The following is a 23,855-nucleotide window of genomic DNA, read 5'->3' as shown; positions in this document are numbered from 1 at the left end:
TGCAGCGTCTAAACCTACAAGATTTAACACCTAAAAGGACAAGGGCAGCAGGTGCATGGGAACATCAGCTTCTGCAAGTTCCTCTTCCAAGTCGCACACAATCCTGACTTAGAAAAATATCATCTTCATTGTTATTAGGTCAAATTCCTTGACTTCCTTACTTTACACCACTGTGGGTATACTTACATAGCACTGATTGCACCTGTGCAAGAAACAGACTCATCATCACCTTCTTGAGGGCATTTAGAATTTATCAGTATATGTATTCTCAACATTCCCTATCATTCTTTCTGCCTCGAGTGAGATAGTAACAGTATCCCCCTGAGTCATGTCTATGTTTTGATGAGTGTGGATGCTTCCTTCTAAAAGGGTAATTGCTCTTGTTGTATGTGGTAGGTGTTAAGTGTGTTGGGGAAGATCAAAAGTTTGAAAACGTCAATAAAACTTATATTCCTCTTCTCTGAAAGATGTGCATCGTTCTGTTGTATAGATAAATGAAAAACTGTTGGTTTCCCGTGTCTTGCCCCCGTTGCCAACCATTCTTCATCTATATTGAGTTTCATCATACAAAGTAGGAGCACGCCATTTGGCCCTTCCAACCTGCTCCGCCATTCAATAAGATCATAGCTGATCGGATTGTGGCCTCAATGCCACATTCTGCCTACCACAATAGATTCTTGACTAATAAGGGAGTCAAATGCTATTTCTTCTGCCTTAAAATTAATTATTGACCCAACCTCACCATGCTTTGGGGAAGCGAGTTCTAAAAATTCATGGCCCTCCGAAAATATTTCTTCTCATCTCTGTCTTAAATCAAATCTATGTTCAATGCTACAATGCGCACTTTCATAGGAATTGCACAATGTAATCAAGATTGGTTAGTTTATTCTTTTCCTTTTCCTATCTTCCAGGAGCATTGCATTTACAATCAGTAAGCCCAGCACAGCATGAAGTCTGGAACCTTTTTGTCCAATGACTGAATGTTGTTAATACTGCATGTACGATTTTAGCTATTCATAACTCGTGTGAAACACAAGCTCCCTAATAAAAAGACAATGGCTGCGATTCTCCAGAATCAATTTTAAGTGCTACTGACAGCAGGGAAACCGGTATGTTTCCTGCTGCTGCTGGCAGCACTGCTGGGGTGGGATTCAACGGCACTTTCTTGGAGAGGGGCTGCTTAAACCCACGGGTCTCGCTCCTCAGAGATCGGGGCCTCCTTTTGAAGGGGAGCCCTGATCTCAGAATAACACAACAGGCCCCCCCTTCTGAATAACTGGCAAAGCCCCGCCCAAGTGAGCGATACCCCATTATGGGCTCACCAAATTCCCCCCCCCCCCCTCTTCAGATCCCTCCTCCCTTCGGCCCTCGCACTTGGCAGTGTAAACCTGGCGCCATAGACTCCAATGAGGTGAGTATCCTCTCTTCAGGGGAGGTGTAGGTCGGGGGGGGATTCCGGCTGGGCTGTAGGGGCTCAGGTCGGGGGTCTTTCCCAGTATGGGGGCAGCAGCACTCAGACAGAGCATCTGGTCTTGCTAGGAAGCTCTTCAGATCAAAGAAACAGCCTCTTTAAAAAGAACTGTGCTTAGAGAAAACACCTGCTCAAAAGAGGAAACACTTCTGAGTTAATAGACTGAGCAGAGCTATAAAAAGAAACAAAACTAATCCTTTTAAATAGCCTGGAGCTGTCAATGAAATTGAATGTAATCAATGCAGTTCAAAGCTTTAAGGTGACTCAGCATGCCAAGAGGCTTGAAAAAGTTGAAGGAGAATGAAATTGACTGAAGAAAGCACTTCAAAGGATTCCATCAAAGGGAAACCTTTCACCTTCATCTGACAGTTGATTGATATTGACATCCTGGGAGAGATATCAAAGGGTTCCAACACATCAGGGGGAAGACTTTTGACTGCAACTTGAAATGCTGAAAGACTTTAATGATTTTCAAAGCTGCAGAGGGAAGGCTTGCCACACAACCCCCAGCACAAGCCCACCTCTCCTGAAGGACCACCCTCGGCACCCTGAAGGTAGGTGTAGAGATCTCTGAGGAACAGGACCGGTCAACAGGCTAAGGCCGTCCCTCTCCAGGCCAGTGCTAAACCAGCCCCCTCCTTGGAGTTCACGACGCATGGTCCCCGCATGTCAGGTCCAGGAGAGATTGGAGCCTGCAGGACTTCCATCTGGTGGAAGTGGGAGCATACCTGGAGGACAGAGCATCTGGCCTCAAACCCAGTAATGATATTTAAATTTATGTTGATCAGCTGTAACCTCTTTAGGCGAGAACCTGATCAGACCAGGCACAGCGGGTGGGGAGACTCGCAACGGGTTTGACGCCTGGCTAGAATCCTGTTTTGGCACTCAGACCTGATTCAACAGTTCAATGGGAATCCCGCCTGGGTCAAGCAATCCTGGAGAATCACGGCCAATGTATGCGAGAAACATTGATATTCTGGAAGGGTAAAAATGGTCTGAAAAGGTTTTTGTTATCAACGGTGCCTTGTGATTTATTTTAATGAATAGCAGTGCTGTTTGAGAATCATTTGAAAGTAAATGATATAAGTAGACAATGAAGGCTAGCTTGTTATTTACTTGGTCTCTCTAAAAAGAAATAGCCTGGATCATAAAAGTTCATCACATGTGCTTTTTTATAAATAGGTGAAAGTTAACATACTAGGTGAAGTAGTAGACCAGGGAAGCACAAATCTGAGAATTGACCAAGCATCATTCAGCCCCCATGCAGCCATCTATGCAATACGCCCTGATGTCCGTTGTGCTATACATATACACACACCAGCAGCTGCTGCTGTAAGTGATTTTTTAAACATTTCTATTTTAAGTTTTACGTTTTTACAATATTTTCCACATTCAATTCTTGAAAGTTATTTGCTTTCCTCCTCAACACCCACCACCAGGTTTCAACCATGAAGTGTGGTATCTTGCCAATATCCCAAGAAGCCTTGATTGTGGGCAGTGTCGCATATTATGATTATAATGGTTCACTTGATGAAGAGAGCGACCGAATTCAGCTCCAGAAGTGTCTCGGCACAGCTTGCAAGGTAAGATCACAGTAGTTGTTGCTATGTTCAAAGTGAACAATCGATGTTGATCATTTTATCCCAAAGACGAGCTGAGAGTAAGAATTCAAAGATTACCACCAGTGTAAAGTATGTTTCAAAAGCAAAACACTACAGATAATGGAAATCTGAAATAAAAATAAAAAATGCTGCAAATGCTCAAGCAGGTCAGACTGTACTGTGGAGAGAGAAACCGTTAACTTTTGAGGTCAAAAAATTGATTGAATGTATACTTGGAGAGGACTAATTGCGGGGTTATGAAGCAAAAGCTGTGTTAAGAGAATCAGTTTGGAACTCTCACAAGCAGCTGGCACAGGCACAGCTACCAAATAGCCTCCTTTCACTGCTGCAAGATTAAGTTTTATGACACAATTAGGCTCAGCTGTGATGCCACTCCAATGTTCACTATATAGACCTAGACATGTACAATCTCACTACCTAGGCCAATGCATGCAGAAGGGTTGCTTGGATGGCATAGATGAGGAAAATTGGCATATTTGGAACCAAGATTCAGTGCCTTCAGGAGAAGAGAAAGGGAAGAGCAAGGAAAGAGAAAGAAGCATAGGTAATAAAAGTAAAACAGAAAAAAATGTTGTTTTAAATTGACTGTTGAGTTACACTGTAACATAAATGTTCCTTTGCTTTCTGCATTCTCTAATCATGATTTTATTTTCAGGTATTGGTTCTTAGAAACCATGGTGTAATAGCACTTGGTGAGACCATAGAGGAAGCTTTTCACTACATCTACTCTGTTCAATTTGCCTGCGAGATCCAGGTAATGCAGAAAATAATGTACAACTGGTGCCAAATCATTTAAATGATACCTTCGAGCAATAAATGCATTCAAACCCATTTCCTTAGTTGAGTGCCTGGTTCTTTTTTCATGTGTATTCAACAGACTTTAGGGACATGGTTTTCACATCCAAGTTGATCTCTTCAGACAAACTAACTATGTGTATTATCTTCATTAACCCATTTTCTGTAATATTTTCAGATGTAGTGGATATATGCACTGTGTGATACATAATCTAAGAAGCAATACATTTCTCTGCCTAATACCTGGTGTGTGCATGTTAACATGATTTCAGCCAAGGTAGAAGGAGGATTGTCTTGGCTCTTAAGCTTTAGAGGGTCAACCACAATTTCCATCGATTCCAACCAGTGAGCTATGCTAACCTTAATGCCCTAATTCTGTCCCCTCCAGTGACTGCTTGGCCAGGCTGAACCCAATACAGTTTCAACAGCTAACATGTTAATTGCCAAGACCAATTCTCTCATCCACTCACGTAATCTCGAAGCTCAGCTGCTTGAACGGTCCCTTTGCCAGCCACCACTCAGCACAAACTTTAATAATTGAAAACTCCAACCACATTTATGTCACTCCTGGCACGGTGGCGTAGTGGTTAGCACTGCTGCCTTCGGCGCTGAGGACTCCAGTTCGATCCCAGCCCCGGGTCGCTGTCTATGTGGAGTATGCACATTCTCCCCGTGTCTGCGTGGGTTTCACCCCCACGGCCCAAAGATGTGCAGGTTGGTGGATTGGCCACGCTAAATTGCCCCTTAATTTGGGGGGGGGGGGGAAATTGGGTACTCTAAAATTTTTTTAAAACATTTCTGACACTCCTGTAACTCCTTATTCCAATCTCATTCAGATTTACAAATATTCATATGGCCCAACCTCACTTTTAAAATGTACTCCAGCGCTATATTGCAGCTCGCATGCTCCAGTATCAAAGGCAACGTGTTTGGTGTTCACATTCCTAAACTTTGAAGTTCTTTTATCAATTTTTTACACTCTTTGGAAGCAGGTAAAGATAAAAACCAAAGTTTTAAACTTTTTTTTTGAAACAGTGCTATTACATCTTCAGGTATTTCACTACATTGCAAAGTGCAAACTGTTGCTGATTATGGTCAGTTTTAGTTATCATCCCCCCCATTGTCCATGGTCATACAGATACCTTTCACATTTGAAGCACTGCCTTAGTTACTGTATCAGACTGAAACGTATGAAACATGCGTATAGGAACACAGGAGTAGGCCATATAGCGCGTTGGGCCGGCTCCACCATTCAATACGATCATGGTTGATCGGCCACTCCAATGCCTTTTATCCACACTATCTCCATAACCCTTTAAGTTATTGTTAATCAGAAATCTATGAATCGCCGTCTTAAACTTACTCAATGCCTGAGTATCCACAGCCCTCTTGAGGTAGAGAATTCCAAAGGTTCATAACCCGCTGTGTAAAGAAATCTCTCCTCATTTCGGTCTTAAGTGGCATCCCCCTTATTTTGAAATTGTGGCACCTGGTTCTAGACTCCCAACCAAAGGAAACAACTTACCTGCATCTACCCCGTCTATTCTTTTGTAGGTTTCAATTAGATCACTTCTCATTCTTCAAAACTTTAAAGAATACAGGCCCAATTTGTCCAATCTCTCGTCGTAAGACAGTCCCGCCAACCCTGGGAAAAGCCTGTTGAACGTTCATTGCACTCCCTCTATGGCAATAATATCCTTTCTGAAGTAAGGGGACCAAAATTGTACACAATACTCCAGGTGCGGTCTAACCAAGCTTCTATACAATTGAAGAAAAATCTCACTACTCCTGTACTCTCATCCTCTTGGATTTCTTACCATTTAGAAAATACTCTGCACTGTAGGAAATACTCTACACATCTATTCCATCTACCAAAGTGGATTACCCCACATTTTTCCACATTATATTCCATCTGCCATGCTCTTGCCCACTCACCAAGCCTGTTGAAATCCTCCTGTTGCTACTTTACATCTTCCTCACAACACACATTCCTGCCTGGCATTCTATCATCCTCCCATCCAAATCATTGATATATATTGTGAACAACTGCGGCCCCAGTACTGATCATTGCAGTATCCCACTAGCCACAGTCTGCCAACATGAGAATGACTTGTTTATTCCTACCCTCTGTTTTCTGCCTGTTAGCCAATCCTTAATCCATGCCAGTGTATTGCCTCCTGTCCCAAGTGCTTTTATTTTACTCATCAAAATCTTGCGGGGGGCTTTATCAAAAGCCTTATGAAAATCCAAATATACTGTGACCATCGACTCCATCAGTTTGTTCGTAACATATTTAAAAACCTCCCAAGTTCATCAAATGTGCTTCCCCATTCGTAAATCCATGCTGACTAGGCCCAATCAGATCAGAATTGTTCCACGTATCCATTTATCACATCCTTTAATGATAGATTCGAGCATTTTTCCTATTACTGATGTACGGCCAACAGGTCTGTAAGTTCCTTGTTTTCTCTCTCCCTTCTTAAATAGTGGGGTGACATTTGCTACCTTCCAATCTTCAGGAACCATTCTAAAATCTGTAGAAGTTTGGAAGATGATCACCAATGTATCCACGATCTCTATAGCAACCTCTTTCAACATACTGGGATGTATAATATTTCCTTCAACTCCACATTCTCCCTAATCTTTTGGACCTCTACATTTCTTGTATCTTCCTCAGTGAAAACAGACACAATGTAATCATTTAGCTTCTTTCTCATTTCTCTATTCCCCATTATGAATTCTCCTGACTCTGCCTGTCTTAGGCAAACATTCCCTTTTTCCAAATCTATAGAAACTTTCACTTTTATATTTTTTGCTGTATTACATTCATATTCTGTTCTCCCTTTTATCAGTTTCTTGGCCTTTGCTGTATTCTAAAAACCACACTCTCAGGTTTACTACTACTTCTGGCAACTTTATGAGCCTTTACCAAGCATGAAACAGTCAGAAATCTTTGGAAAGGTAGAACATCAGTTTGGGGAACATGCATTCAAATCACCTGCACAGTTTAAAGGAAAACATATTAAATCATTAAGTCAACAATTATAGCACTTGTGAATCTCTGTCAGAAGAAAGTTCCCTTTATATTCAACTCACTCCTAGTAATTAATCATAATTGGCCCAGATACAATGCAACCTATTGAAATGAAATTGATGAATAGAATTGGTTTAGAAGTTTTTAGAAAAAGAGGAGTTTCTTTGTATGAAATTATCTGAATAGATGTAAAATCATCAGTGCTTATTACAGTAATGAACCATTTTGCAGTTTTATACTTCTATTGGCCCACTAATTACAAATATTTCACTGTTTTCGGCAAACAATGCTTCTTATTGTATTAAACTGTAAACTGAACAGAATTTCAGTAAATTTCTAATCTGTGGGTGAAGTGATGTCTTGAGTGATCTGAAAATTTTTATTAAGATCTTGCAGTGTGTTACAAAACGTCTGGGTACTTGCAGTTTATGATTTAGACAGTGAGGGGTGGCACAGTGGTTAGCACTGCTGGCTCATGGTGCTGAGGGACGGACCGGGTTCGATGCCGGCCCCGGGTCACTTTCCGTGTGGAGTTTGCACATTCTCCCCATGTCTGCGTGGGTTTCACCCCCGCAACTCAAAGGTGTGCAGATTAGTTGGATTGGCCACACAAAATTGCCCCTTAATTGGAAAAAATAATTGGGTACTCTAAATTTATATATTTTTTTTAATGATTCAGTCAGTGAAAATATTTTGAAGAATGGTTCTCAAAGTATTGTTTCTGTCCCAAAATGTGCAGGTTAGATGGATTGGCCATGCTAATTTGTCCCTTAGTGTCTAAAGATGTGCAGCTAAGGTGAGGTTATGGGGATGGGGCAGGGGTGTGGGCCTAAGTAGGGTGCTCTTTCAGAGGGTCAGTGCAGATTTGATTGTTTTAAAACCGGGGAGTGATCTGTGCGCTTTTAACTAAATGGTTTATTTGCAGGTCCGAGCCTTGTCAAGTGCAGGTGGCGTGGATAACTTACTGCTACTGGATCTGGAAAAATTCAAACCTTACACGCAAAAAGTAGCTATTGATGGAATCAATATGGGAGTTGCACAGAAGTGGAGAGTTGGAGAACAAGAATTTGAAGCTATGATGAGAATGTTGGACAATCTGGTGTGTATATTTTCAAGATATTGATCCTTGCTTTCAAATCTCTCCAAGGCCTCACCCGACTATCTCCATGACCTCCTTCAGCCATATACCCAACAGTAACCCTTGGTTCATTTCAATCCTGGAATGCTCCATGTTCTTTGCTTCATTGCTTGCAGCAATTCTTGCAGCCACTACCATGCCAATTTGCTCTGCCTTTCCACATAATAAAATTTTTATTTTTCCTTTCTACTTAATGTTCACTATTTTCTGCCAAACCATGAGACGTCTTTCATGACATGTAAAGTGTGAAAAAAAAGTTATAGGAGTGACGCATGATTTTAAAAATTGCAAGTTTTTGTTGTGCCTATTTTAATGAGCTGAGTAAAATCTTGGTTTTGAGTTGTCCCTAGAGCATTTATATTTGGCAGGATTAGAACTGGGTTTATATTACAATGAAAGGAGTCAGCTTTGATTTAGTGATAGCACACCTGCACTGAGTTGGAAGGCTTAGGATTTAAGCCCCACTCCAGGACTCAAGTATATTATTTAGTCAGAGTTGACTTCCAGTGGCAGGGATGTGCTCAGCAGTCGCATGAGAGGTGGTTCTCCCCTGGGAGACATCAACGTGGGTGCTGTTTGCCCAAATATTGACCATTAAGTCGATCAAAACCTTTCTCCCTACCCTCACCCGAAACCCAAGGAAATGCCCCCGAACCAGCAAAGGAGCACAAAAGAGAAATGGGTGCTGCAAAAGCCGGGAAAGGAAGGCTGCAGCGGCGGACACGAGGAGCGAGTCTGAGCAAGACATGGCAGAGTCACCGACACAAATGCTGGCCCACCCGCATATAGGGCAATTGGTAGAGCTCCTGAAACACGGGGACGCCATCAAGAAGGACCTGATGACGACGGTGAAGTCGGTGGTGGCAGCCGCCCTGGCCTCTTTCAACGAATCACTGCAGAAGTCAGAAAGGCAGCTGGAGGCTGAAATCTGAGGAACCCAGGGTGACATAACTATATCAATACAACTTTTAAAACATGCTTATTCACCTATGAGAAAATGTAAAATATACAGACACAATTATGCATTGTTATTGCAAATCCAATTTTCATTTGTTTGGTTAATTGGATAATCCTGAAACATAATATGCCATTGCATTTTTCTGCAGTACACTCACTTTTAATATCATCATCATCCTACTAACAGATAGCAAATGTGTATGTTAATACCTGAATGGGACTCAAACTTTTAATGCTGTTTGCATGAAATTGAGCCTTAATTGCCATGTTATTTCCATGACCTCTTCTGGATTTTGTATTTTTGTCTGCATCATTGGCTGGTTTGTCTGCTTTTTCTTGGTAATTTTGTACCGGTAGGAAAAAAAATGTCCATTCAGTTATCCCCTTTCATTTCTCTCCACAGGGCTACAGAACAGGCTACACTTACAGGCACCCTATTCTGAGAGCAAAACTCCGACACAAGAGTGAGGTGGAAATCCCTGCAACTGTCACGGCATTTTCTTTTGAAGATGATGCTCTGCCATGCTCTCCCCTCAAATTCCTGGCACAGAAACAGCAGCGTGAAAAGACAAGATGGCTGAACACTCCAAACACTTACATGAAGGTCAATGTCCCAGAGGAATCTCCAACTGGTGACTGCAGCCCACGATCAAAAACCACAGTAAGTATTAGTTTTAAAATATTCTGTCATTCTTTTAAAAAAATTGAAATAACTCAGCCTATGTTTAAACCACATTTCCTTTTGAATTAATGAGTCGAATAAGTCTTCAACGGTTCACAATCCGGAAAATGTCATTGATTTATCGTAGAACGCAAATTAATTGAAGCCATAAACAATTGTCTTACTCCTATTCAGATGTCAATCAATGAAATAAACTGAATGCAAGCAAGTATGAAATTAAAGCTGGAGAATATTTTACAATGGGAAATCATATTTGAGGAGTAGTTTTGAAAATGAACATTAGCATGGAAAAGATTATAAAAGATTAATACTGAGGAAAAGCATTCTCTACAAACATCAGAACCGCAGTGTAGAAGCTTTGATTCTAAACTACTCATCTAATTGTGAGAGAGAGGGAAGGGAGTGCGAGGGGGAGAGGAGTGTGTGTGAGTCTGAGATAGGGGAGAGCGTCTGTGAGTGTGAGGGGAAGGCGAGTGCTTGTGTGAGGAGGAGGAGAGTGCATGTCTGAAGAGGAGGTGAGGAGTGCATGTGTGAGAGAGGGAGTGAGTGTGACAGAAGGGAGGGGAGTGAGGGAGGGGAGTGTGAGGGAGGGGAGTGCGTGTGAGTGCAAGAGAGGGGGAGGGGAATGCGTGAGTCTGAGATGGGGAGGATTCTGGGTATGAGGGGAAGGCGAGTGCATGTGTGAGGGGAATGCGTGTGGTGAGAGTGGGAGGGGTGAGTGAGTGTAAGAGGGGGAGGGATGTGTGAGTAAGAGAGGGGGAAGTGTGGGGGATGGGAGTACGTGTGAGCGAGAGAGGGGAGTGCGTGTGTGAGAGAGGGGAAGGGGACTGCGTGTATGAGTGCAAGAGAGGGGAGGGAATGCGTGCATGAATGCAGGGGTGGGGAGTGAGTGCGAGGAGAGAGGGGAGTACATGTGCGAAAGGGGGAAGGAGGTGCATGTGTGAGAGAGGGGGTGGGGAGTGCATGTGTTAGAGAAGGGGAAGGGAGTGCATGTATGAGTGAGAGGGGAGGGGATGCGTGTGAGTGTGAGTGGAGAGGGGTGTGCGTGTGAGTGGAGAGGGGTGTGCGCGTGTGTGTGTGAGAGGAGAGTGTTTGTGTATCGGAGAGAGAAGGGGAGTGCATGTGTGAGTGAGAAAAGGTGTGTGCAGAGGGGAGAGGATGCGCGTATATGAGAGGATGAGGGGGGTGTGTGTAAGTGTAAAAATGACAAAACGTAAGACTTCAATTTTTTTAAATAAGAGAACTTTTTACATTACCCACTCCAAAATCGAGTACTACTTCCAGCGGTTAATGTTAAGAGGCCATGGCAGGGTGGCTTGGCTAGGGCTTAATGTGAGGGGGGTATGTAGCTGCCGAATGTATACTAATTCCTAATATATGCAAAGATATAACTAGAAAAGACTTGTTTACATTTGATTTCTCCTTCAGGTTAGGTAGATTGGCCATGACCAATGCGTGGGATTATGGGGCATGGGCATGGGCTTAGTTAGAGTGCTCTTTTGGAGTGTCGGTGCAGTCTCGATAGGCCAAAATGCCTCCTGCCCTATAGGGATTCTATAAATTCCTGGGTTTGCACCTATTTCGCAGCAGAAAAAGGGGCAATAATATTATGAGAATTGGTGCGCAAACAATTACTCTCGAGACAAGGTGAGTCATAACTAATAGGCTTTAATCTGCTAGAACTGTTCCCCAGCAGTTCCGATAAAGAACGTGAAGGCTGCTGGGATGGCATCGGTTCTTATACTCCGTCTCTCAGGGCGGAGCTATGTACATCAGCCAATGGTAGACTCCTGAGTCGAGCCAATGGTCATCCACCTCTCAGGTACGCAATACCTGGTATTACCACATTTACCCCCTGTTAAAAAAGAGCCCAGCGGGGTGATGGCCAGCGTTAATGTCGCCTTTTGCATGGTAGGACCAGGTATGGAGGTGCCGTGATGTCAAAGGTAATAGCAAAGTGTTCATGGTGCAGCAATCAGTCAGTCGGGTGACCTGGTCGTCCTTCTGGAGCGTCTGGGCTTCGGCGGTGATCCTGATGGGGGTCCCGGCGGTTGCGACTCCGGGAATGTGGTGCCGTCCTCCCAGGCAGCTTCGTCGCCCCTAGGTGGCGCTGTTGGGGCGAAAAATGGGCAGGGGGGCTGCCCGTAGGGGGCGTCGGTGCTTGTTCGGGCCTAGGCAGGGGCGGCGGGAGTACTGACCCTCCGGTCAGGTGCTGCGGGGAGGGTGGGGGTGTGGGCACTGGTGCGAGTGCGCGTGGGGCTCCGGCGGGCACCAGGTCCCGAAGGGAGACCGTGTCTTGGCGGCCGTCAGGGAACGCCACATAGGCGTACTGGGAGTTGCCGTGCAGCAGGTGGACCCTCTCGACCAACGGGTCTGACTTGTGCGCCCTCACGTGTTTCCGAAGCAGGATGGGTCCAGGTGTCGCTAGCCAGGTTGGGAGCGAGGTCCCGGAGGAGGACTTCCTGGGGAAAACAAGGAGACGTTCATGAGGTGTCTGATTTGTGGTAGTACAGAGCAGTGACCAGATGGAGTGAAGGGCCACCGGGAGGACTTCCTGCCAGCGGGAGACTGGGAGATTCCTAGACCGTAGGGCCAGCAGGACGGTATTCCAGACCGTGCCGTTCTCCCTCTCAACCTGCCCGTTTCCCCGGGGGTTGTAACTGGTCGTCCTGCTCGAGACGATGCCTTTGCTGAGCAGGAATTGACGCAGTTCGTCACTCATAAAGGAGGACCTCCTATCACTGTGAATGTATGGGGGGAAACCGAACAGTGTAAAGATACCCTGGAGGGCCTTGATGACGGTGGTTGTGGTCATGTCTGGGCAGGGGATGGTGAATGGGAACCGGGAGTACTCGTCAATCACGTTCAGGAAGTAAGTGTTGCGGTCGGTGGAGCGGAAGGGGCCTTTGAAGTCCAGACTGAGGCGTTCAAAGGGACGGGAAGCCTTTACCAGATGCGCCCTCTCTGGCCGGGAGAAGTGCGGTTTGCACTCCACGCCGATTTGGCAGTCCCTGGTGATGGACCTGACCTCCTCGATGGAGTAGGGCAGGTTGCGGGTCTTGATAAAATGAAAGAAACGAGTGACCCCCGGGTGGCAGAGGTCCTCGTGGAGGGATCGGAGGTGGTCCACTTGTGCGGTGGCAACAAGTGCCGCGGGACAGGGCATCAGGAGGCTCGTTCAGCTTCCACGGACGGTACAAGATCTCGTAATTGTAGGTGGAGAGTTCGATCCTCCACCGCAAGATCTTGTCGTTCTTAATCTTGCCCCGCTGCGCATTATCGAACATGAAGGCAACCGACCGTTGGTCCGTGAGGAGAGTGAATATCCTGCCAGCCAGGTAATGCCTCCAGTGTCGCACAGCTTCTACTATGGCCTGGGCCTCCTTTTCGACCGAGGAGTGGCGAATATCGGAAGCATGGAGGGTACGGGAGAAGAAAGCCACGGGCCTGCCCGCTTGGTTGAGGGTGGCCGCCAGAGCTACGTCGGACACATCGCTCTCGACCTGGAAGGGGAGGGACTCATCGATGGCGCGCATCGTGGCTTTAGCAATGTCTGCTTTGATGCGGCAGAAGGCCTGGCGGGCCTCCGTCGACAGGGGGATGGTTGTGGACTGGATCATCAGAGGGTAGATCCCAGGGCTGACCCGCGAGCGTAGAAGGTGCATCTTTTGTCTCTCCTTGGGGCTGTCGGCGGCCGTGTCGAGGTAGCCCTTAAAGCACGCCAGCCAATATTTGAAGATAGCAGCAGAGTTGTCCGCGTGGGGGCTGAGCTGAAGGCACTCGGGTTTGATACGGAGATCCATCCTTTCAACTGAAGTTGTAGCAGATTAAATTGATGCGCAATCAATTACTCTCAAGACAAGGTGAGTCATAACTAATAGGCTTTAATCTGCTAGAACTGTTCCCCGGCAGCTTTGATACAGAAAGTGAAGGCTGCTGGGACGGCATCGGTTCTTATACTCCGCCTCTCAGGGCGGAGCTATGTACATCAGCCAATGGTAGACTCCTGGGTCTAGCCAATGGTCATCCACCTCTCCGGTACCGCAATACCTGGTATTACCACAAGAATGCTTTGGGTTCCCTAAAGCACTTGGAGCTCCGTGGCTTAAAGTTTGGGAAGCCCTGGTATAAATGAGAGACTATGGGCTATGTAAGTTCTTTACAATGTCATGTATTCATTATCAGTTACTTTGAAATCTTGCATCTTCAGCTAGGTGAAAGTAATCAGATTTTTAATTTCTGTGCGGAAAGCTGTCACTTGGAACCCTATCTATTATGGTTTCAGTCAGTAAAGAACTCCATACAGTTGGCTACCAGCTAGGAGACTTGTAGGATTTTATTTCTAAACTATTACATTGTGAGAGACCTGGAATTAAAACATTTTCACTCTACGCAATTCCATTAATATCAGTCTTTTTTTACATACATTTAGAGTACCCAATTATATATTTTTTCCAATTAAGGGGCAATTTAGCATGGCCAATCCTCCTACCCTGCACATCTTTGGGTTGTGGAGGTGAGACCCACGCAGTCACGGGGAGAATGTGCAAATTCCACACAGACAGTGACCTGGGGCCCGGATCGAACCTGGGTCCTCAGCGGTGTAGGCAGCAGTGCTAACCACTATGCCACCGTGCACCTTTAATATCAGTCTTATTAGATAAATCCTAAAATCTGTTTATGAAGGCTTTAGCTTGTATTTATATAGTGCCTTTACAGTAAAATGTCCTGAGGCACTAATATGCCTTTCAGACTTTTATCACAACAGATTGTCGGAAATAAATCTGAAGCTATTGAGCATGAATTAGATAAAGCGTACCAGTACGCTCCAGGAGTACGCCGTGGTTGGACTGGACCCAATGGATATTTAGCAGCAATTGGTGAGCTTTTGACTCAATTATAAAAGGGATGAACAAAAAACCCTAAATATTTATCTTCTGTGCCAGAGAGACTGCATGGAGTGATTTTGTAATGCTACTTTTCTCAATTGCCTCAAAGGCGCCCAAGATATACCTATAGAGGGGGGGGGTGGGGGGGGCAACGTGGCACAGTGGGTAGCACTGCTGCCTCACAGCGCCAGGGACCCGGGTTCAATTCTGGCCTTGCGAAGGCTGTCTGAGTCTGCACATTCTCCCCGTGTTTTTGTGGGCTTCCTCCGGGTGCTCCAGTTTCCTCCCACAGTCCAAAGATGAACAGGATAGGTGGTTGGGCGTGTTAAAATTCCCCTTAGTGTCCAAAGATGTGTACATTAGTTTAAGGGATTATTGGGAAAGGGCAGGGGAGTGGGCTTGAGTGGGTACTCTTTCAGAGGGTCAGTGCAGACTCAATGGGCTGAATGGCCTCCTTCTGCACTGTAGGGATTCTATGGTCCCTTCATTTCATTGTGTTGTGTACACTCGGCGCTAAAACAATGAACCTCGTGAACATTCTCCCCGTGTCTGCGTGGGACCCACCCCCACAACCCAAAGATGCGTAGGGTAGATGGATTGGCCACACTAATTTTCCCTTAATTGGAAAAAATAAGAAAAACAATAAACCTCTTGTAAACTGTGGCAGAATAGAGGTGAAGGTTCCTGCGGCTTCATCAGAGCACTGATGCCAGAATTGCAAGCCTCCACATTTTCTAAACCTTAAGTTAAAATTAATTACTAGAAACCATAACTATTTAAATGAAATTCTTGTATAAATTAATATATAAAACTTTAAATAGTTTTTTCAGTCTTGAAGCTGTGATTATGTGTGCGCTTTTGACTTAACGTCTCCGAATCCATCTGTTTAAAGATATAAATTTAGGTGGGTTAGTGTGTTTTTTGTTTATAAAAATGGTTAAGTATCTGATTTTATTGTGAGAAATTGGAATTGAATTGTGCAATCTCTCCGTGTCAGCTGCATAAAAGCGCTACACTGATTTAATAGCATTACAGAGGAAGAAATATTTTTCTCATATTTACTTTGCTTCATACTTTTAACTTGTCAAAATAGTCCGGGCATCAGTCTCCCATGTAAGAACACCATCTGTATTTGCTATCCACAATCAGTCATGCGTCTTATTATCCATTCTCTGGTGGGAGGTCCCTGCTGTGACTTCTCTTGCATAGGTGTGATATTTTAGGTTAAACAAATGGGTCAGATGTCGGAAACAGTAAATGTAATATAAACTAGTTAGTTCTGGTAAGAATTTAGAAGCTTACAGGCAAAATAGAATCTAGTTTAATATCCCAATGCTCTTTTTAAGCATGCGTCTCCATCTGATAAATGCTGTAATTCAACTTCATTTTTTATCCGTTGTCAGACTCTAATGAATCCAAATTGACACAATATTGTAATCTGGGCCAACGGCATGGATTTTGCAGGAAAAATTCATAATTGATGTTTTAAAATCTAACATTATTTTTACTTGATGTACTTATTTATAGTTGTTTTAGGTTTTAAATCCTTTTCATGTTTTAGGTCAATGGGGATTTTAACAATGTTAATAGAATTTTCAGCTAATCAATTACATATTTACCTGTTAACTTTCTCAGTAAGGTTTTTGAACTTCTACCAGCAGCTTTCTCTGGCATTTTGAAATCCTTTGTACATCCCTTCAACACCAAGCATAAAATAAAAAATACGTACATGATACCAGAAAGTGATTTCAAGACTGTTCTAATTACTGCTGAAAAGAGAGATATTTTGCTGATGCTATTCATCTTGTAGTCATCAGGACAAACTTGGGGAGGAGGTGATGTAGTGGTATTGTCACTGGACTAGAATCCAGAGACCTAGGAGAATGCGCTGGGAACTCAGAGTCAAATCCCTATGGCAGATGGTGAAATTTGAATTCAATAAAAATCGAGACTGAAAAGTCGAAAGATGGCTATGAAACCATTGTCAATTGTCGTAAAAACCCATCTGGTTTTCTTTAGAGAAGGAAACCTGCCATCCTTACCCGGTCTGGCCCACAGCAATGTGGTTGACTCTTAAATGGGATGGGAAATAAATATCCTCTGAAATGGCCTAGCAAACCGTTCAAGAGGAATTAGGGATGGGGCAATAAATGCTGGCCCAGCCTGCGATGCCTGCATCCCCTGAACGGATAACAAAGACAGAAGAATGCCAAATTTCAAACGATCACATTTTATGCCACAGAAGAGATGTGCCAAATGGATGGCAATTTGACTCTGATTGGCCACGGTGTTGCTATGGAGAAAGGAACAGGAACTTTAGGCTCCCCAAGCTCCTGTGTAATTCAAAAAAAGGACACAGTTGAAAATTTTCCTTTTCTTTGCAAAGATCATATCCCTACATGTAAATTTTGCTTCTGGCAAGCATAAATGAACTGTTTTACGTGCTCAACTTATTACCTTAAATTGGTGACAAAAACAGAGAATACTGGAAAATCTCAGCAGGTCTAGCAACATATTTTAAGAAGAGAAAACCAGAATTAACGTTTCGGGTCTGTTTGACTTTTCATTGGAACCAAAAGAGAGGAAAAATGTGTTGGTATTATACTGTAGCTGGGAGAGATTGCAACAGAGATATGAAAATAATTTAAGAACTAGAAGTAGATGGGCCGGTGTGGGAGGAAGGCAATGTTTTGTACTGAGACAAAAAATATGAGTTTTTATTTCGGAGAAAGTAAACAGTGAGGGCAGTAACATGCCTAATTGGAAGATGAGGTGCAACTCCTCCAGCTTGTATTGGGCTTCGCTGGAGCGTTGCAGCAGGCCAAGTATGGATATGTGGGCATGAGAGCAAGATGCTGAGTTAAAATGGTAAGCAACAGGAAGGTTAGGGTAATTCTTGCGGACTGAGCAAAGGTGTTCTGCAAAGCAGTCACCAAGTCTGCTTTTAGTCTCCCCAATGTAGGGGGGTGGACTCCTTATAAGGAAAAGGGCAGATATGTCAGAAGTGTCATCATCGAAGTTGGCATCATCAGAACAGACACTTACCTTAAATTGGTTGTTAGTGTAGCTATTCGTGCATTCTGAATTATTCAACAAATTGTTTTTGAAAACTCAACACTATTCTTAGAAGTCCCCCTATACCAAAAGGGGCCGACATTCTAAATGGTGATCAGGGATTCTCACTCCCCGACTCCGATGCAAGCTTCAGTGGGTGCTATTCAGGTCAAACTATATTTTCACGTTATCCCCCGGTATAACCCATACTTTCACCGAAGATTTCATCTACTTACCACTTAGTAGCATCGATCCTGGGTCCCGCATTGCTAAGTAAGTAAAGTAGACTTGGGAATAACCACTATTTCAGGATAAAACTTTTAAGTTATTTTATTATTATATATTTTTTTCTTTTTTTAAAAGATGCAATCACTGTCTTTACAGAAAAGTAAAAAGATGTTGCTTCTGGTTGGTTGAAGGGACCTTCAGGCCCAACTTGACAATCAATCTTCTTTAAAGTCTGGTCTTCTTAAGATGTATCAGCTATTTTAGCTCGGCTGCTCTGCCCTGTCCATTTCCCATGGCCGAGCTGATTGTAATCTGAGTCTAGCTGCTTGTTCCTCCTCTGCTTCTCTCTCTCTCCCTCTGAACTCTGGTTCTTGTTCTGGTTCTGAATCTGATTCTGATAGTTCCTGCCCTGGTCTCGAGGTTTATATTTGCTTTCTAACAATTAGGTTTTTTGATGTTATTGTAAAGTAACTCTTATTTTCTTTGATTGTAAAAGGGAACTTTGATCTAAATAGTCTAATCCAACGAAGTATTCATTTTGACATGACTTCATCTCATAGATCTGATTACATTGTTTCCTTTGTGATGTTCAAAATGCTTTGACTTCAATAGAGGTGTTACTTTTAATTCCTGTCATTTCTATAGTTTTATTTTCCAATTGTGTCCTCAGCTCAATTTTGACTTTGATTTTGGCTTTGAATTATGTTTCTCGTAGACTGATAGCCTCCAGTTTTCTTTAATTTACCTGGTATTAGCACATTTTCACATCTAGAATCTCTTTATGCAATTACCAGTACCATTATAGGGGTTGGTTTAGCACAGGGCTAAATCGCTGGCTTTGAAAGCAGGCCAGCAGCACGGTTCAATTCCGTATCATCCTCCCCGAACAGGCGCTGGAATGTGGCAACTAGGGGCTTTTCAGAGTAACTTCATTTCAAGCCTACTTGTGACATTCAATTTTCATTGTGACTCTTCAGCTACTGAAGCAGTCCATGTCCAAATGCAGCAAGACTCGGACAATATACAGGATTGGGCTGACAAGTGCCAAGTAACATGCATGCCAGGCAATGACCATCTCCAAGAGAGGATCTAACCATCACCCCTTGACATTCAGTGGCATTACCATCGCTGAATCCCCCACCAATAACATCCTGGGGATTACCATTGACCAGAAACTGAACTGGGCTATCCATATAAATACTGTGGCTACCAGAGCGTGTCAGAGGCTAGGTAATTCACTACCTGTCTCCCCAAAGCCTGTCCACCATCTACAAGGCACAAGCCAGGAGTGTAATGGAATTCTCTCCACTTGCCTGGATGAGTGCAGCTCCAATAACACTCAAGAAGCTCAACACCATCCCAGGACAAAGCAACCCACTTGATTGTTATTCTTTCCACAAACATTCAATCCATCCAGCACCGATGTACAGTGGCAACCGTGTGTATCTTCTACAAGATGCACTGCAGGATTTCACCCGCAGTGACCATCCAAACCCATGACCACTACCATCTAGAAGGACAAAAGGAGCAGATACTTGGGCATACCACCACCTGGATGTTCCCCTCCAAGCCCCTCACCATCCTGACTTGGCTATATCATCACTTCTTCACTGTCGCTGGGTCAAATCCTAGAACACCCGGGTCCTCAGCGCTGCGGTCCCTGTGCTAACCACTGCGCCATATGCCAACTTGCTCAGAGTATTTAGAGATCGTGACCATTGTTGGACAATGTCAGAACTGGTAGAGGCTGAGCCATTATAAAGGCAAAGACTAATGGCCACAGTAATATTTTCAACAACAGCGGCACAGTGACACACTCTGCTGCCTCAGAGGGCTAGGGACCCAGGTTCAATTCTGGCCTTGAGTGATTGTGTCTGTGTGGAGTTTGCACATTCTCCCCGTGTCTGCATGGGTTTCCTCTGGGTGCTCCAGTTCCCTCCCACAGTCCAAAGATGTGCAGGTTAGGTCGATTGGCCATGCCTAATTGTCCCTTAGTGTTCAAAGTTCTGCAGGTTGGGTAGATTGGCCATGATCAATGCGCAGGGTTATAGGGCAAGTGGGCCTAGGTTGAGTGCTCTTTTGAAGGGTCGGTGCATTCGATGGGCCAAATAGTCTTCCTCTGTACTCTAGAAATTCTGTGCATACTGAAAAATTACAATTATTATATTCTGTATTTATTTTGTTCAGTCACAGTTTGTTTGCTAAGAGCTGCACTCCTCCTATTGAGCGTATATTTTCCCTTGGCCCAATAATAATTAACATTTCTTTTTTTTAAATATATTTATTAAAGCTTTTCAACAAAACAATTTTTTTCCCCTTACAAACAATAAACCCCCCCCCCCGTAACAAAATAACAAAAAATCGCCCTGAGCAAGGTATATACATGGTAAGATGATATATTTACATAGCTTTATACACTGGCTCTCGCCCATTCGTGCCAGTTTCCCCCACCCTCCATGTTATCCCCCGCTCCTCCGCCCCCTCAGGCAATCTCTCGGTTCCGGTTCCCTGCTGCTGCTGCTGACTGACCTTCCTCTAACGCTCCGCGAGGTAGTCTAGGAACGGTTGCCACTGCCTGTAGAACCCCTGCGCAGACCCCCTAAGGCAAACTTAATCCTCTCCAACTTTATGAACCCAGCCATGTCGTTTGTCCAGGCCGCCACGCTAGGGGGCTTCGCCTCCTTCCACATTAGCAAGATCCTTCGCCGGACTACCAGGGACTCAAAGGCCAGAATGCCGGCCTCTTTCGCCTCCTGCACTCCCGGCTCGTCCACTACTCCAAATATTGCTAGCCCCCAGCTTGGCTTGACCCGGACTTTCACCACCTGAGATATTGTTCCCTCCACTCCTCTCCAGAACCCCTCCAGAGCCGGGCATGACCAAAACATATGGACATGGTTCGCCGGACTCCCTGAGCACCTTCCACATCTGTCCTCTACCCCAAAGAACCTACTCAACCTCGCCCCCGTCAGGTGCGCTCTGTGAACCACCTTAAATTGTATCAGGCTGAGCCGGGCACATGAGGAGGAGGAATTAACCCTACCCAGGGCGTCAGCCCACAAACCTTCCTCGATCTCCTACCCCAGCTCCTCCTCCCATTTACCCTTCAACTCTTCTGCTAGCGCTTCCCCCTCTTCTTTCATCTCTTGGTGTATTGCCGAAACCTTGCCCTCCCCGACCCATACACCCGAGATCACCCTGTCTTGAATTTCCTGTGTCGGGAGCAGCAGGAATTCCCTGACCTGTCGCCTCACAAAGGCCCTCACCTGCATATATCTGAATGCATTTCCCGGGAGTAGCTCAAGCTTCTCCTCCAGTGCCCCTAGGCTCGCAAATGTCCCGTCGATGAACAGATCCCCCATTCTTCTAATCCCCGCCAGCCCTGGAAGCCCCCGTCCATCTTCCCCGGGACAAACCGGTGGTTACCCCTGATCGGGGACCACACCGAGGCTCCCACTGCACCCCTATGCCGTCTCCACTGGCACCAGATCCTTAACGTTGCCGCCACCACCGGGCTCGTGGTGTACTTTGATGGCGAGAGCGGCAGCTGTGCCGTCACCAGCGCCCCCAAGCTCGTTCCTTTGCAGGACGCCATCTCCATCCTCTTCCATGCCGCCCCCTCTCCCTCCATAACCCACTTACGGATCATCGCCACGTTTGCTGCCCAGTAGTAGCTCCCTAGGTTTGGCAGCGCCAGCCCTCCTCGGTCCCTACTGCGCTCCAGGAACCCTCTCCTTACCCTCGGGGTTTTGTTCGCCCACACAAACCCCATAATACTCCTACCTACTCTCTTGAAAAAGCCCTTGGTAATCACGATGGGGAGGCACTGGAACACAAACAAAAACCTCGGAAGGACCACCATTTTTACCGACTGCACTCTACCCGCCAACGAGAGCGGCAACATGTCCCATCTTTTGAAGTCCACCTCCATTTGGTCCACCAACCTCGTCAGATTCAATTTGTGTAGGGCCCCCCAGCTCCTGGCTATCTGGATCCCTAGATACCGAAAACTCCCCTCCGCCCTCCTCAGCGGTAGGTCCCCTATCCCTCTTTCTTGGTCCCCTGCCTGTAGTACAAAAGGCTCGCTCTTCCGTACATTGAGCTTATAGCCCGAGAACTCCCTCAAAGTCTGCATGACCTCCAACATCCCCTCCATTTGGTCCGTCACGTACAGCAGCAGGTTGTCCGCGTATAGCGACACCCGATGCTCTTCTCCCCCGCGGACCACCCCCCTCCATTTATTAGACTCCCTCAGTGATATGGCCAAGGGTTCGATCGCCAATGCAAACAACAGGGGGGACAGAGGGTACCCCTGCCTCGTTCCTCGGTACAGCCGAAAGTACTCCGACCTCCGCCGGTTCGTCACCACACTTGCCACCGGGGCGCTGTAAAGGAGCTTAACCCAGCTAATAACCCCTCCCCGAACCCAAACCTACGCAACACCTCCCAGAGGTACTCCCACTCTACTCGGTCAAAGGCTTTTTCCGCGTCCATGGCTGCCACTATCTCCGCCTCTCCCTCCTCCGATGGCATCATTATCACGTTTAAGAGCCGCCGCACATTCGTATTTAAATGCCTGCCCTTTACAAATCCCGACTGGTCCTCATGTATCACCCCCGGGACACAGTCCTCAATCCTCGTGGCCAGCACTTTTGCCAATAGCTTAGCGTCCACATTGAGGAGCGAAATCGGCCTGTCCGATCCACATTGCAGTGGGTCCATGTCTCGCTTCAGAATCAAGGAAATTGTCGCCTCCGACATTGTCGGAGGCAGGGTCCCCTCCTCTCTTGCCTCGTTAAAGGTCCTCACCAGTAGCGGGGGCCAACAGGTCCGCATACTTTCTATAGAACTCCACCGGGAACCCGTCCGGCCCCAGGGTCTTCCCCGCCTGCATGCTCCCCAAACCCTTACTCAGCTCCTCTAACCCGATTTGTGCCCCCAGACCAGCCACCTCTTGCTCCTCCACCCTCGGGAACCGCAGTTGGTCCAGGAATCTTCTCAACCCCTCTTCCCCCCCCCCCCCCTTGGGGGCTGGGATCTGTACAGTTCTTTGTAGAAGGCCTTGAATACCTTGTTTATTTCCGTTGCACTCTGGGCCATGGCTCCCCCACCATCTTTGACTCCCCCTATTTCCCTCGCCGCCGCCCTCTTACGGAGCTGGTGTGCCAGCATCCGACTGGCCTTTTCCCCGTACTCGTAGGTCGCCCCCTGCATCTTCCTCCACTGTGCCTCCGCCTTACCCGTGGTCAACAGGTCAAACTCCGTCTGGAGCCGCCTTTCCCCAAGTAATCTTTCCTCCGGGGCCTCTGCGTATCTCCTGTCCACTCGCAAAATCTCCCCCACTAACCTCTCCCTTTCCCTGCCCTCTGTCTTCTCCCTATGAGCCCTGATGGAGATTAGCTCTCCCCTGATCACCGCCTTCAACGCCTCCCATACCACCCCCACTCGCACCTCCCCGTTGTCGTTGGCCTCCAGATACACCCCCTTACCTTCCCACACACCACCTCATCTGCCAGCAGTCCCACATCCAACTGCCACAGCGGGCGTTGGTCCCTCTCCTCTCCCAGCTCCAGTTCCACCCAGTGCGGGGCGTGGTCCGAAACGGCTATGGCCGAATACTCCGTCCCCTCCACCCTCGGGATGAGCGCCCTGCCCAGCACAAAGAAGTCTATCCGGGAGTAAGCCTTGTGCACGTGGGAGCAGAAAGAAAATTCCCTGGCCTGCGGTCTTGCAAACCTCCATGGGTCCACTCTTTCCCCCCCCCCCCCCCCCCCCCCCCCAAAATCTGGTCCATAAACCCCCTGAGCACCCTGGCCGCCGCCAGCCTTTCCCGTCCTTGATCTGGAGCGGTCTAGTGCTGGATCCAGCACTGTATTAAAGTCCCCTCCCATTATCAGTCCTCCTACCTCCAGGTCCGGAATGCGTCCCAACATGCGCTTCATGAATCCAGCATCATCCCAGTTCGGGGCGTATACATTTACCAAC

At 46.0% G+C, this 23,855-nt stretch overlaps 1 protein-coding gene across 9 annotated transcripts in view; it reads left to right on the top strand.

The window, feature by feature from the left end:
- LOC140393260 (gamma-adducin-like) overlaps window positions 1-23,855 on the top strand; it is a 308,595-nt gene that overhangs the window by 250,913 nt on the left and 33,827 nt on the right. For all 9 annotated transcript variants that reach the window (XM_072479530.1, XM_072479533.1, XM_072479535.1 and 6 more), the window contains 5 exons: window positions 2,654-2,803; window positions 2,911-3,054; window positions 3,749-3,847; window positions 7,848-8,021; window positions 9,421-9,678. In XM_072479530.1, coding sequence (XP_072335631.1) covers window positions 2,654-2,803; window positions 2,911-3,054; window positions 3,749-3,847; window positions 7,848-8,021; window positions 9,421-9,678 — 825 coding nt within the window. The remainder of the gene's footprint in view (window positions 1-2,653; window positions 2,804-2,910; window positions 3,055-3,748; window positions 3,848-7,847; window positions 8,022-9,420; window positions 9,679-23,855) is intronic.

The sequence above is a fragment of the Scyliorhinus torazame genome, chromosome 16 (genome assembly GCF_047496885.1).
Source record: "Scyliorhinus torazame isolate Kashiwa2021f chromosome 16, sScyTor2.1, whole genome shotgun sequence".
In the NCBI taxonomy this organism is placed as follows: Eukaryota; Metazoa; Chordata; class Chondrichthyes; order Carcharhiniformes; family Scyliorhinidae; genus Scyliorhinus; species Scyliorhinus torazame.
Note: the sequence above shows the minus strand (reverse complement) of the source record. Positions and strands in the feature narration are given on the sequence as shown.